The following is a 14095-nucleotide window of genomic DNA, read 5'->3' on the forward strand; positions in this document are numbered from 1 at the left end:
TTTAATCCTTCTGTGGGTAGGGAATACATTAGATCTATGTGTGACAGCCAACTACCATGGGAACCGCAGAGAAAGCAGGCTGCACCAAAGCTTTTATCATCTACTGCTCCTCCCGTGGCCAGCCACATCAGGAGCCATCCTCACAGGCAGATGGGAAAATAGGAGGTTTTCAAGGAGATTTCTTTACAAAAAAAATCACCCCTCCCGCCCCCAAACACCCATCTGCAGCAGAGGAGCAGCATTTCTGAGCCCTTCCACAGAGGAAAGGCAGCGTGAATTCCCCATGCTCCCTCCAGCAACAGCTAATGCCCAATCCAGCACACGACCCAGATCACAGGCTGGAAACACCAAATCCAGATCAGATGCTGCAGTCCCAAAATAAATAGCAGGCTCAGAACCACATGCCTTGGAGCTGCAAACATTGAAGCACTAGGGCTGCCTGATATCAATAGACTTGGCTGGGCAGGAGGAGTCATTATGTCAGTGCTCTAGGAAAGCTCGGCCATCACCCGGATTTGTGGACGGAAAGGCCTTCCTTTCCTGGCTGCTTGAGGCAGATGATGGGAGCAGAGCTATGGAAGCAGGGTCTGCAGGTTGGTGGCTTCCCAGCAGGCTGGCAGCACAGCCACATTGTGTGACTTGAACCCAAGCCCAACCAAAGGAATTCATTAAGTCACACGTTTCGCACAGCCACCCAGACAGGATCACACTCAGCTTCCTCAACAGGAGGGACTCCCCATGGAGTCATAGCCAGGGCTCCCACTTTGGGTCCATCTCAGGTAGCAAGAAATGCAATTTTTCATTAAGGGATCTGTACTTCTGGTATGAAGTCAAGGGATAAGGGGTGAGGGCTTCAAACTGACAGAGGGGAGATTTACGTTGGATATGAAGCCAAAGGTGTTCCCTGTGAGGGTGCTGAGGCACTGGCACAGGGTGCCCAGAGAAGCTGTTGCTGCCCCATCCCTGGCAGTGCTCAAGGCCAGGTTGGACGGGGCTTGAAGCAGCCTGGTCTAGTGAAAGGTGTCCCTGCTTATGGCAGGGGGTTGGAACTGGGTGAGCTTTAAGGTCCCTTCCAACCCAAACCAGTCTGGGATTCTATGATATGGTCAGGGCACAGGACAGAGTAAGGTGCACACTCCCTGCCACCCAAACACCCTCCCCAGTGCCTTTTCCAGATAACACTCAATGAAAACAGGAGACACTGGGGCCATGAACCTGATGGGTACTTGGCAGCCCTTGGAGGTGAGGAAGAAGCTGAGCATGAGAAAAGAGCCCTCCCCTGACCCAGGTCTGGGCCTCTGGCCATAAATCAAACCCAGGCTCTGCCCTGTACCATGTGCCCCCCTGAACAAGCCCTGGTGACAGCTCTGCTCTCCTCTCCACACAGCACAAACACTCATCTACAATGCATATGATTCCCTGATCTGACAGCAGCAAGATTCCAGCCAAGCTGCCAGTGCCTCATCCCACACCTTGGCCAGGCAACACACCTGCAAGGCCACTTTCAGTGTTCTCAGTGCAACCCTGAGACCCGCAGAGCACGCCAAAGGCAGCGAAATGAGGCACAGGCTGCTCCCTTCTGTTTTTTTCCCCCCTATCATTTCTCTTCCTCCCCCTCCAAGCAGACACACTGAAGCTTCCTGCTTTCCTACCAACACCGATGAAGGTATTTATTCTGCTCATCCCTTCCAAAGGGACTTGAAAAGTAAGGATTTACAGTCAAGTTAAGGCTTCCAGCTCCCTTTGGAAGCAGGGCTGTAACACGTGGGGAGATGGCGCACAAACAGCTCCCTGCCATCAGCTGCCTCATGGGCATCTCTTGCCCAAACCACGTGCTCCTGGAGCCATCCCAGCCCTTTGGGTGCTTCTTGGTGTGGGGGTGAATGTGACAGTGGCTACAGAGGGGTTCTCTGCACAGGCAGGGTGTATTTTACAGAACCTCCACTGTAAAAAGCAAGGAAAGGCCACTTGAGAACTTACCTGCAGCCTTGCTGGCGGCATGGCCAGCAGAAGCCATGCCCAGGAGACAGCACTCAGTGTTTCCACTTCCCTGTGCTCCACCTCAGAGAGCAAAGACAAACACCACCACAAACAAAGGGTGACTTTTCTGCTCAGTTTATTCCCTCCCCCTCCGAAAAAGCCATATGGTGCTTTGTGTATAGGGAGAGTTGCCATGGAGAACTTGCCTGCACATCTCCCAGCACAATAGGCTGCATTAAGCTTTCAAATTCCTGTCCAGAAGAGAATTAAAAAGAAATGAAGCGACCTTTGCTGCTCAACTGGCACCCCCCCGTGAGCAGAGCACCCTCCTGCAGGTGCAGGAGGAGGCACACGGAGAAAGCTGAGGGCTCCGGCCGCTCTTCTCCCACCCTGCACCACTAAGCACAGGAGGATGGCCATGGGCATCAGCAGCACCACACAGCCCTGGCTCCAGCAGCATGTGGTGAGCACAAACGCTCAGATTCCCTCTACTCTCCTCTTTGGATCTCAAAGCCAAATCCTGGCTGACACCCTCCTCTCCCTCACATGCCCTTCTCCATACTGCCCACACCACAGAGCGTGGTTTCCTCTCTTACATCCATCCCTGATTTCACTTGACCTCTTTCCTTACGGACTCACAGACTGGTTTGGGTTGGAAGGGACTTTAAAGCTCATCCAGTTCCAGCCCCCTGCCATGGACAGGGACACCTTCCACCAGACCAGGTTGCTCCAATCCCCATCCAACCTGGCCTTGAACACTGCCAGGGATGGGGCAGCCACAGCTTCTCTGGGCACCCTGTGCCAGTGTCTCAGCACCCTCACAGGGAAGAGCTTCTGCCTCATCTCAATCTCCCCTCTGTCATGTTAAAGCCATTCCCCCTTGTCCTGTCCCTACAGGCCCTTGTCCAAAGCCGTTCTCCAGGTTTCTTGTCAGCCCCATTTAGGCCCCAATTCCTCCTCTTTGACAGTCCATGTGCTCAGCAAACCCTGAGTCACCTCTTTCCAACACTGCTCAAAATCACAGCTTTTGCCAGAGATGTGGATGTCAGTAGGGACCAACTGCCTCTTGTCCTCTCACCTGAGTGCTGTCACCGGCTTGATGATCCAAGGACTGGGAAGGCTGAGTGCTGGGTTTGTTCAGCCTAGAGAAAAGAAGGCTCAAGGGAAACCTTACTGCCACGTTCCAGCATTTAAAGTGTGGCTACAAAGAAGATGGAGACTCTGTTTTGTAATAACCTCCCCAGGGAACTGGTAGATTCCCCAGCATTGGACACTGTTAATATTCAGCTGGACAGGGTGCTGGGACATCTAGCCTATATCATGCTTTGCTTAGAAAGGTTGGACCAGATGATCCCTGAGGTCCCTTCCAACCTCATGTTCTATCGTTCCTCCTGCAGTTTCCACTCTATCCAGCACTCCCACTGCTAGTTCGATTATATCCATGTACAGCCAAAAATCTCAAAGCTAAAAGTCAGGATTAAAGACACCCTCCAGGGAACCTTTCTGCCCCACAATTTTCCTGCAAAAAGGCCATAAGCAATATGCTAGGTCTTTTGCCCAAATTAATTGCACTAATTTCACTGGAACATGTGGGCAGCCATCTGGATAAGCTTTAGTTGAACTATTGTGGCAGAACTGTTCTAACAGGGTTATGTGGCTGAGATAGATGTAATTTTGAGCAGTAAGACCAGACACATGTATTGTATCATCCAGTGAGGGTAAGGTGAATTTAGAAGGTAACAAAATATATGAAAAAAAAAAACAAATTAAGTCTACTATGAAGCATGTGCAGCATCCTTCTGACACCTTTCCCATCCCTGCCTTGTAGCTTTCCATTGCCCAGCATATGCTCATTCAAACTCCACTGAGCTCACCACCTCCTGAGCCTATCGCATTGACCACACCTGTCACTTGGGAGATGGAGATCTGCTGTCATACAACTGTTGCCAGGAGCCCAGCTTTGATCAGTCAGCCTTTGTCTCACACACATTTGGTTTTCTGTGTTCCCCACTGCTGCCCTGTTTCTTGCTGGCTTATGCCAATGCACTAAACCCTGCATCTCCCTCTATTCTTAAGATCCCAGACTGGTTTGGGTTGAAGGGACCTTAAAGCTCATCCAGTTGCAATCCCCTGCCATAGGCAGGGACACCTTCCATTACAGCAGGTTGCTCCAAGCCCTATTAACCGGGCCTCATTCCTCCCAGCATTTGAAATCATCATCCAAACACTCAAACATTACTGTGTGTAAAGCTTCTGACAAGGACCATCTCTGCCCGAACACATCTGCATGCTGAAGCAGAGCATTCACTGTTTCAAGTCAACTGCAAGACGAGGGCAACCTCTGTCCAGTGTCTGTTGAGCCTCTAGAGCCACAGGGCAGCTCCGTGGAGCAGCACTGCCAACAGCAGACACACAGCCACCTCCACAGTGGTTTATCCTGGATGTACAGCATACACACAGCTAGAGAACAAGCAGGACAGGTCCTGGGCTCCTTGTGGGGCTACACATGCGCTGAGCTCTTGCAGCAGCCAGAAATACCCCCTTCATTTCTCACTGTGCTTCCAAAGGGCTCGGCTGTGCAATGGTAACCTGGGCTTTTCAAGAAATGGACCGAGTGTAGAGTGACAGGAACAGAAGTCCCGGGGTATAGAAAGCTCCTGAAATAGATTCTAAAAACTGCTTTCAGAAGACAGGATTTCAGTGAAAAGGCACCTTGAGTGAAGAGCTGTGGGTACAGTAGTGACACACAGGTCAGAAACAGAGCCAGTTTTATCGGCTTCATAAATGAATGACCTAGAAAAACAGAGCCTTTCAGAAGTATTTAAGTCATCTGCCAACACACACTGTACATACCACTGCAAGACACAGAGCCACAAACTCAGAGTGAACGGAACAGTATGGATTATATGCAGCTAACAGACCTGATTTATTCAACACAGGATAAGGCTTGGAACCTACAGGAATGGAACAAAACCGACCCCAAAAAAAGGGGCAAGAGGCAAGATAAAATTACAGTTGGCTTAAGAGAGGACTACCAATATAAACCAAGCTCCCTTAACTGGGCATGCTGGTTGAAAATAAGGTGGCAGAAAGGACACACAACTGAGTATGAAAAGGTTACAGACATTTAGGAGGATCTTGCATCCAGAACAAACAGACAGAGGGGAAGCCCCTGCCCAGTACTTCCAGTGGCAGCGCAGGGTCTGGTGCTTCCATTGAAGCTCGACACTGTGGTGTTAGTCCATGCAGGCCCAAGCTAACAGCACCCCAACCATCCACCCTTTTGCTTTCCATACATGACCCAGGAGCACATTTATCATCTGATGCTCACATGGGAAGCAGTGGTACTGCTCATTGCTGGAAAGAGCAGCTTTCTGTAGCTCAACCTGCTGACTCTCCCAGAGGTGGGACAAGGAGCCAGCAGCACTTACGGAAGTGCTGAAGTTACCAACATTTAACAACCCAAAACTACACAACAGAATAATGGAGTGGCAAGCTTAGGCTCCTGGGAGGCAGCATCAGAATTAAGGTTGCTTACACAACCTTCATCCAAGCTCCTCTCAACTAATGAGCTTTTAGCAGTCCTTCGCTTCCTGAATATCACAGCTCATGGATTGGTGCTTATCCCATATTCCTTCTGATCCTCTTCACACAGTGCAGACCCTCAAGCTTTGTATAGACATTCCATCTAAAGACATAAGAAAGAGAATTAACTTCATGGCATCCAAGTGCTTTGAAAGCATAAATACAGCTGCCCTGACTTCATCTCAGAGCCCAAGTGAGCACTGCTGCCTCTGCTGTGGTGAAGGACAAGAGGCAGGAAGCCACCAGTAACACACCTGGGATTGGTACTGAGTTTAACACACGACTTCTCAGTGTCTTCTCAGTGTGTGCTAGCCATCAAGATCAGCCCAAATTGCTCCAGACTTGTGTCAGCCTAGAACAAAGGCTCACTGCTGGGCAGGTGAAAAACCAGGAGCAGGCTCATGGTCACCAGCAAGTGGTTCAGAGCCACTTCATGATGCAACACCAAAAAAGGCCAAGAGATAAAGCCTCCAAAATAGCACAGGGTGCCCTGTGAGGAGTCAGGCTGAGCAAATAGTGGCTGCTCAGCCTGGAAAGGGAAGCTACGCAGAGACCTCATGGCAGCTTCCAGTATCTGAAAAGGACTTACAAGGATGCTGGAAAAGTACTCTTCATCAAGGACTGTAGTGATAGGACAAGGGGTAACGGGTTCAAGCTAAAGCAGGAGAAGTTCGGGTTAGATTTAAGGCAGAAGCTCTTCCCTGTGAGGGTGCTGAGGCACTGGCACAGGGTGCCCAGAGAAGCTGTGGCTGCCCCATCCCTGGCAGTGTTCAAGGCCAGGTTGGACGGGGCTTGGAGCAACTGATCTAGTGGAAGGTGTCCCTGCCCGTGGCAGGGGGTTGGAACTGGATGAGCTTTAAAGTCCCTTCCAACCCAAACCAGTCTGGGATTCTATGGTGTCCTCCATCTCCTTCCTGGTGTCTGCTACTTCTGACAGCTCTCTGTTTCAGGAAACAAAGCTGGATTTTGCAACCAACAGCTTTAATCCCTGTTCTGTGATAAGTCTGAGGCAGGACCTCTTGGAAGAGTGCATGCAGCTATGCACGCAACAGAACATCTTAACTTAGCTAACTGAGCACACTCAATGTATACACGACCTTTGGGAAGCCAGCGGCTGGACTCTTGTCAAACATTAGAGTTCTATGAAGTAAAAAGTAAGTTACAAAGCCATTAGTAAAACCAAAATACAGTCATTTATAAAGTAGGCAAGCCTGAGATCAGAGGCTAGGTCCTGGCCAGAATTAAGGAGGAAAAAACCCCAAACCATAAGAGATGAAGAGACATCAAACTATTCCTGCAGGAAGAATTCTCCCCACTGCAGCATTTCACACTTCTGAGCTATCTCTTAAGTGATGGTTGTGCTGCTCAAGTGTCCTGTCTGTCACAGGGAGTATCAAGCAGCCAGTCTGCCCTCCTGCAACTGGCCATAGTAGTGCAGTTCGGAGTCCTTGTCCTTCAAAGTCCCTTGAAAGCCATGCAGATTAACAGGGAAATGCTCCTGAAGGCTCTCACGATTGAATACCCATCCCTGTTCCTCCCAACATTGCCAAACAATCCCTTCTCGAATGAGCCTGTGTCCCACGCGCCACTGAAGGAGAGGGCAGTTATACTTTTTGAAGTGCTTTTGCTCCAACCGGCTTCTCCAAAAGAAACTTTGCCCAACAGAAAACAAATGGAGGGGGTCCTGTAAGAGTGGGGTTTAATCCTTTTTCTAGTGTAAGATTCCCCAAAGCGAGGCGGATGGTGGCAGAGGTATGGTGCAGGTGGACAGCCCCTCCTTCCTGCCCCTATACATCAGTGACAACTCAGCACTCCAAATGCACGAACTGCACAACACAGGCACCAGCAGGCATCATCAGCGCTTCAGTCACTAATTCCTGGGAATATCAACATTTAATAAAACTCACTGGGACAGCTTTTAAAGGTTTTGGAAACATTTTGGAGGCCAGAAGAAAATTTATGGCTGTTATTTGTGCCTGATCAGTCTCTTGCAGAGGGAAGGAGGACAGCTGAGGAAAAGCATTAGACTTTGTAAATCCAGAATGTAAGGTCTCTGAGAAGAGAACCAAGGGACTGAGAGGTTACAAACACAACATTGCCCAGCTCCTACCTCAACAGGAGTGCTTGCATTAGAAGTCACCACGTTATCTCTGTTGAGCTTTCTGTAACCATCACCTGCATTAGTAAAGCTACATGCAGAACAAAAACGGTCTTCAAAACCAAGCAAGAAGAGAAGCTCTCTTGTGAGACCTCACTTGCAGCACTGTGTGCAGTTCTGGTGTCCTCAACATAAGAAGAAAATGGAACTGTTGGAGCAAGTCCAGAGGAGGCCACGAGGATGATCAGGGGCTGGAAAACCTCCCATATGAAGACAGGCTGAAAACACTGGGTCTGTTCAGCCTGAAGAAGAGAAGGCTGCGTGGAGACCTCATAGCAGCCTTCCAGTATCTGAAGAGCTTACAAGGGTGCTGGAGAGGGACTCTTCATCAGGGCCTGTACAAACAGGACAAGGGGTAAAGGGTTTTAACTGAAACAGGGGAGACTGAGATGAGCTCTTAGGTAGCAGTTCTTCCCTGTGAGGGTGCTGAGGCGCTGGCACAGGGTGCTCAGAGAAGCTGTGGCTGCCCCATCCCTGGCAGTGTTCAAGGCCAGGTTGGAAGGGGCTTGGAGCAACCTGGTCTAGTGGAAGGTGTCCCTGCCTGTGGCAGGGGGTTGGAACTGGGTGAGCTTTAAGGTCCCTTCCAGCCCAAACCAGTCTGGGATTTTACGATGGGAGAAGGCGAGTCACAGCTCAGTACAGCTCTGCTCCCCAAGTCACAAGAACAGCACAGAGCGAAGCCACCCTGTTGTGCACACATTGCACTGCAAGAGGAGATATGAGTCCTTCACCACCACCCTGTCAACCTCTGACCAGCGAGGTCAGCACTAGGCACCTTGTGAGCAGGAGGTTTTCCTGTCAGAAGGAAAAATAAGCTGCCCAATGGCTAGGCATGTACAGGAGCAGTCCAACTGTATGCACTTGGGAAAGATGATCAGAGGTATCCAAGGCATACAGGCACCAACCCAGGAGAGTACCCTGCTTGGTACAGGCAGAACAGGATCAAGATGAAGTGAGCTGTGGTCAGACACAAGATTTCTCTCGACACATGGGGTGCCCTCCAGAGCCAGCACAGCCCAACCCACCAGTTCCACAACCAGGACCAATATCCCACCAACCCCACAGCACAGGAATGCTCTCCTGTCTAAGACCAAAATCAGGAAACACTCAGAACAACCCTTTGCTACATGCATCTGTCAAGGCATCACAAGGGTACACTCACTGCAGTCATAAGCCTACAGGCGTGACAGAGCAGGCAGAGCTTTTGGAAAAACAAAAGTCCTAAGTGAGTAATTACCCCTTCATTAAAAACACCAGATAGACTGGATTCCTAACGAGAAATGGTCTAACAGCTCTGGCTTGCCTGCTGGTGCAGAGGCAGGAAGATGGGCTACTTACTTAATAGCTTTAAAATGAAAGGGAACACTTAGATCTGGTATCAGGAAGACGTTCTTCCCTGTGAGGGTGCTGAGGCGCTGGCACAGGGTGCCCAGAGAAGCCATGGCTGCCCCATCCCTGGCACTGTTCAAGGCCAGGCTGGACAGGGTTTGCAGCAACCTGCTCTAGTGGAAGGTGTTCCTGCCCATGGCAGGGGGTTGGAACTGGATAAGCTTTAAGGTCCCTTCCAACCCAAACCAGTCTGTGGTTCTATGGTTACTTTCCTTTGCCTAAGCTCACGAAGCCAACTCTGCCTGATCTCTGCCCAGGCATTTCTGGTGAGGATGAAGGAAACTTTCCCTGTTCCTGGGTTGAACCAAGCATTAACAGTGCTGCACTCCGGAGCCAACATCCCAACCTGAGAAATCAAAACAGGAAGGACCGAAACCTCCTCCCACACACCCTCAAACCACAGGTGAGCCCCGTCACCCAGGAGCGTTAACAGCAACAGATGTGGAACAAACCAGCACACTCCCAAAAAACAAAACATAGTGGAGAAACACGGAGGGTGGCAGATGGATGAGAAACGTCTATTTTGCAACAGAACTTGCCTTTGTTTTCTTTTTAGTCATCATCTCTGTAGACGAGCGCGCTAAGAATCGCTTCAAGGCTCTAATAAAACACTCCTCTCTATTTTTATATTGACCATATTCCCAAGAAAACAAGTAATCCCTGCACTGCTTTTTCTTCCCTTTGCCAGAAAAAAATAGTGTTCTTTTGGGCACCCAAACTGGGCATTTCTTTTGGAATTTTAACTCGCCCCAGTTGCCTTTATCAGGGGTTGACTGTGGTCTGAGGGTCTATGCATGCATGACAAGACTCCCTTACTTCATCAGGACACACCAAACTCCCTCCACTGTGATTTGCAAAAGATCTGGTGGTACAGTAACGCATTCCCCTCACAAGGAATTTTGTGCAAATAGTGATGCTTTGGGCATTCAATCAGGGTCTGCTGCATGCTGCAGCAAACAAGGCAGCTTTGCAGAGCTACAAACTAGATTCCCCTCAGACTGCCCATGTATTTTGGACCTGCAGCCTGTTAACACTCCATGACAGTGACTGGACATGGTGAGATTCCTCTGGCATATGCTTCAAAGTATTCCTAGAGAAAGAATTATCAAAATGGGAGAGCTGCTCGTGCCAATCTCCCGTTCATCAGGATCCTGAGAGCTGTAAAGCCTCAGTGGTGATTTTACAGCAGCACATTTGAGTGATTCCCACATCCTCATCCCAGAGCTGAGAGGAGGCCTGCGGACACGGCTCGCCAACACTCCTGCGCCTCTCCCAAAAGTAGGTCAATGCAGCATGTCATCTGCCAGGCTGGTTTCGGGAAGACGTACTCCCTGCTCAGCTATGGCGCACACGGAGCAGCCTGCTTCGGCCCTGGTGTAACCCCTCACCCGGCTGCCAAGAGACAACAGTGAATAAACCCTACTACGTATGTGAATTAAAATAGAAATGCAAACAAAAAAAACAGCCATGGGGTGCTAGAAGTTCCCCCCTTCAGCATCTGAGTCCTTGCCCTACCATATTGGGCCAACAAGAAACCTGGAGAGGGGCTTTGGACAAGGGCCTGTAGGGACAGGACAAGGGGGAATGGCTTTAACCTGACAGAGGGGAGACTGAGATGAGCTCTTAGGCAGAAGCTCTTCCCTGGGAGGGTGCTGAGGTGCTGGCACAGGGTGCCCAGAGAAGCTGTGGCTGCCCCATCCCTGGCAGTGTTCAAGGCCAGGTTGGACGGGGCTTGGAGCAACCTGGTCTAGTGGAAGGTGTCCCTGCCCGTGGCAGGGGGTTGGAACTGGAGGAGCTTTAAGGTCCCTTCCAGCCCAAACCAGTCTGGGATTCTAAGATTATAGCAGAAATAGTGACTCAGAAGAGCTTGAGGGTGATGTGATCTCTGCTCCCTGCTGCTCCAGAGCTCGAGGGTGATGTGAGCTGTGCAGCTCTGCTCCCTGCTGCTCCAGAGCTCAGCAGCAGGACAAGTTTCACAGATGAGGAGCACCTCCTCACTCCCTGCCGCCCCAGCCCATTCCTGCTTTGAAGGGGAACAGGCAGCTCCCCCACTTATCCAAATCTGCCTGCTTAGGACAATGCAGGGAAAGTCTGCTGAAGCCCAGCAGCTACGTGGCTGGAGATACATAGTTTTGTGGGAGGTGTTTTTGTTCCCGATTTTGCTTTGAAGAAATAAATACCGTTTCTCCCAACTGAACCACTCTGGAGTTATATTTTCATGTGTGAAAGTATCCTAAAACAGAGGAACACGCACTGAGCTCCTGTCTCTCCACTGCTCACAGAGGCAGCAGAGCTGCTCCCAGCCCTGCACCGGCTGTGGGTGAGCTGAGGAGCATCCTCCTCACACAGCCTATTGTTTACTCAGTGGCAGCAGTGCAGGAACACAGGCAGCTATTAAAAAGCACGGAGAACAAAGCTGTGTTTCTAAGGTAAGTGTCCGAGCAGTCTGCCCGTCCTCTTGTATCAAGAGGTATGATAACGATGGATTTAGCAACAATCATCCGAGGAGGCGGCCCCTTTGAGGCTGGGCTGGGAACCACACACACTGTGCAGCATCCTGGAGCTCCTGGGAGCACTAGGCCGAGTTTTCTTCTCCAAAGAAAACCTGGTGTGACACGGGCTGGAGGAAGAGAGCAAACATCCCAGAGCCACCTGCCCTGAGGTCCCCTCCTGTGTCCTCCCTCATCCAGGAACAGAGATAAAAGTGGGGCTGGACTCACACCTGCTCAGTTCTGTTTGTGCTTCATGTAGAGGACCTCCATCCCACACTTACTCCCCCCGGGCACCAGCCTTCCACAGCAGAGTGCTCTGTGTTTCAGATATATCTGCCCCTCTCCTGTTAGGAGAGCGATGGAGAGAGCCCTCAGACCATTCGGACCACAGGACACCACCAAAGCAGCTCGCCTCCATCACAGGCTAGCATACACACTCCTAATTCCCCCTCCCCTGCAAGCAGCAAGAGTTAATAGACTCAATAGACAACCCTCATACATCTTCAAGGGCAGGTCCAATGTTTTTCAAGATAAGTGTTGAAGTACCTCTACTTCAAGAAAAGCCCCCAAGTTCAGTATTCCATGAACAACTGCTTCTGTCCCTTGCAGAAGGGGTCACAGATGACAAGCACGTGGACTCCAAACTTAACAAGCACAGTAATGGTGCTACGAGCATCCCTCTGCACTAGAGGGATGAGGAGAGCTCTGATCTACAAAGAAGAGCAGGTCTGATTATTTTTTTCCTCAAGTATACATACAAATTTTAAAATACTTAAATCTTCACTCCTTTCAGGGGCAGAATTAACACTCATCCTCTTAAACGCCTTACCCCAACAAGCAGGATATATATATATAGAGATATATATATATATATAGTACATACATACATATATATATATACACCAGAACAGAGCAAGATGCAATGCAAAAAAATGCAGAAGACATAATCAGAGCAATTTTGATTTCATTCTTGTTCCTGAATCAATCTTGATTTCCAATTCATGGCAGCCCCTGTTCCCTGAACGACAGCTGTACACAAAGAGGCATCTGTCCTACCTTCAGCCATCAAATGAGCTGTGTCCCTAATCGGCAACGGTGGAGCCAGGCTTAGGAACAGGCAGGATCAGCAGGAAAGTCCTCACTGCAGCACTGCTGCACGAATGAAGAGATCAGCAGATCTGATGAGAACGTAGGAAGTGCTCACACCGGTGCCAGATCCTCACCGAGTTTAGTCAAACGTGCACACGAGCTCTCCTTCCATCTGCTGAGCTTCAGTGAGACTTGCCTTTTAAAAAGCCTTGAATATTAAGTTGGGCCTGGGTACCCCCACTGAGAAAGCACCCTTAGATGTCAGCAGCAGCCTGTTGCAAATCCTACCATATTTCCAGCATCGGTCTGGAAGAGACACCACTGAAGATGCACACAAACACAGCCTCGGAAATAATTACTGGATTGGGAGTCAGGGAACATAAGCTTTGGCTTCTGGAATTATCCCTGTGCAAGGAAAGCTTTCGTTTTGCGTAGCAAAAGCCATCTGCAATGCAGATCCTACAGAGGAGGGAGAAAAACAAACCTACACAGAAACCAAACAGTGGTTTATGTTACCAGATACCCAACACGCTCTGCACCTTCAAACGCTCCGCAGAGCAGATCCGTGTCACCAGGGCAGCAGCCAGCCTGGCTCTGCGGAAATGAACTCTGAGCCACCATGCGCTACCCAGAGCCTCACACGAGTGGTTCACGGCACCCGGAGCCGTGATCTCAGAGATGTCATTAAACACTATCAGATCCAGAGGCGTCTCCAGGATGTGGGATTAGCAAGATGTCAGCACAGCAGGGAGCAGGGAACATTGCTGCTCCCCTTGCAGTAAGGCTGCAGAGCACGACCTGCACGTGGGGTGCACAGTGCAGGGATAATTCCCCACATCTGGGCCTGAGAACTGATGTGCAGTTCCCTCTCTTGGCTGCAACCTTTTCAGATGTAATGCTCACAGCTTTTATCCAGGGGCAAGGATGGACTCAACTGAGAGCAGCCCTGTAGAGAAGGACCTGGGGGTGTTGATCAATGAGCAGCTTCCCTTGACCCGGCTTCAGTGAGCGCTTGAGCCCAGAACTCCCCATGTGCTGGGCTGCATCCCCAGAGCGCAAGCAGCACGAGAGGGAGGGGACTGTCTCCCTCTGCTGCACTCTGGAGAGGATCCCCCCTGCAGTCCTGATCCAGCTCTGGGGAAACAGCACAAGAGGGACGTGGAGCTGTTGGAGCGAGTCCAGAGGAGGCCATGGAGATGCTGCAAGGGCTGGAGCAGCTCTGCTCTGGAGCCAGGCTGAGAGAGCTGGGCTGGTTCAGCCTGGAGAAGAGAAGGCTCCTTAAGGGGAGACCTTAGAGCAGCTCCAATGCCTAAAGGGGCTGCAAGAAACCTGGAGAGGGGCTTTGGACAAGGGCCTGTAGGGACAGGACAAGGGGGAATGGCTTTAACCTGACAGAGGGGAG

At 50.4% G+C, this 14095-nt stretch overlaps 1 protein-coding gene across 3 annotated transcripts in view; it reads right to left on the reverse strand.

Moving 5' to 3' along the window:
- Positions 1-14095, reverse strand: part of RAB11FIP3 (RAB11 family interacting protein 3) — a 78126-nt gene that overhangs the window by 38866 nt on the left and 25165 nt on the right. Inside the window, exon 1 of one of the 3 annotated variants that reach the window (XM_061473686.1) lies at positions 12661-12820. The exons of the other annotated variants lie outside the window; for them this stretch is intronic. Within the exon in view, the coding sequence (XP_061329670.1) occupies positions 12661-12670 (10 nt within the window). The 5' untranslated portion in view covers positions 12671-12820. Of the gene's footprint in view, positions 1-12660; positions 12821-14095 lie in introns of those variants that run through there. 3 annotated transcript variants of the gene reach the window in all.

Source organism: Pezoporus flaviventris, unplaced genomic scaffold (genome assembly GCF_033815535.1).
Source record: "Pezoporus flaviventris isolate CSIRO_AGI_PZ_B2104156 unplaced genomic scaffold, CSIRO_AGI_Pfla_v1 ptg000078l, whole genome shotgun sequence".
Lineage (NCBI taxonomy): Eukaryota > Metazoa > Chordata > Aves > Psittaciformes > Psittacidae > Pezoporus > Pezoporus flaviventris.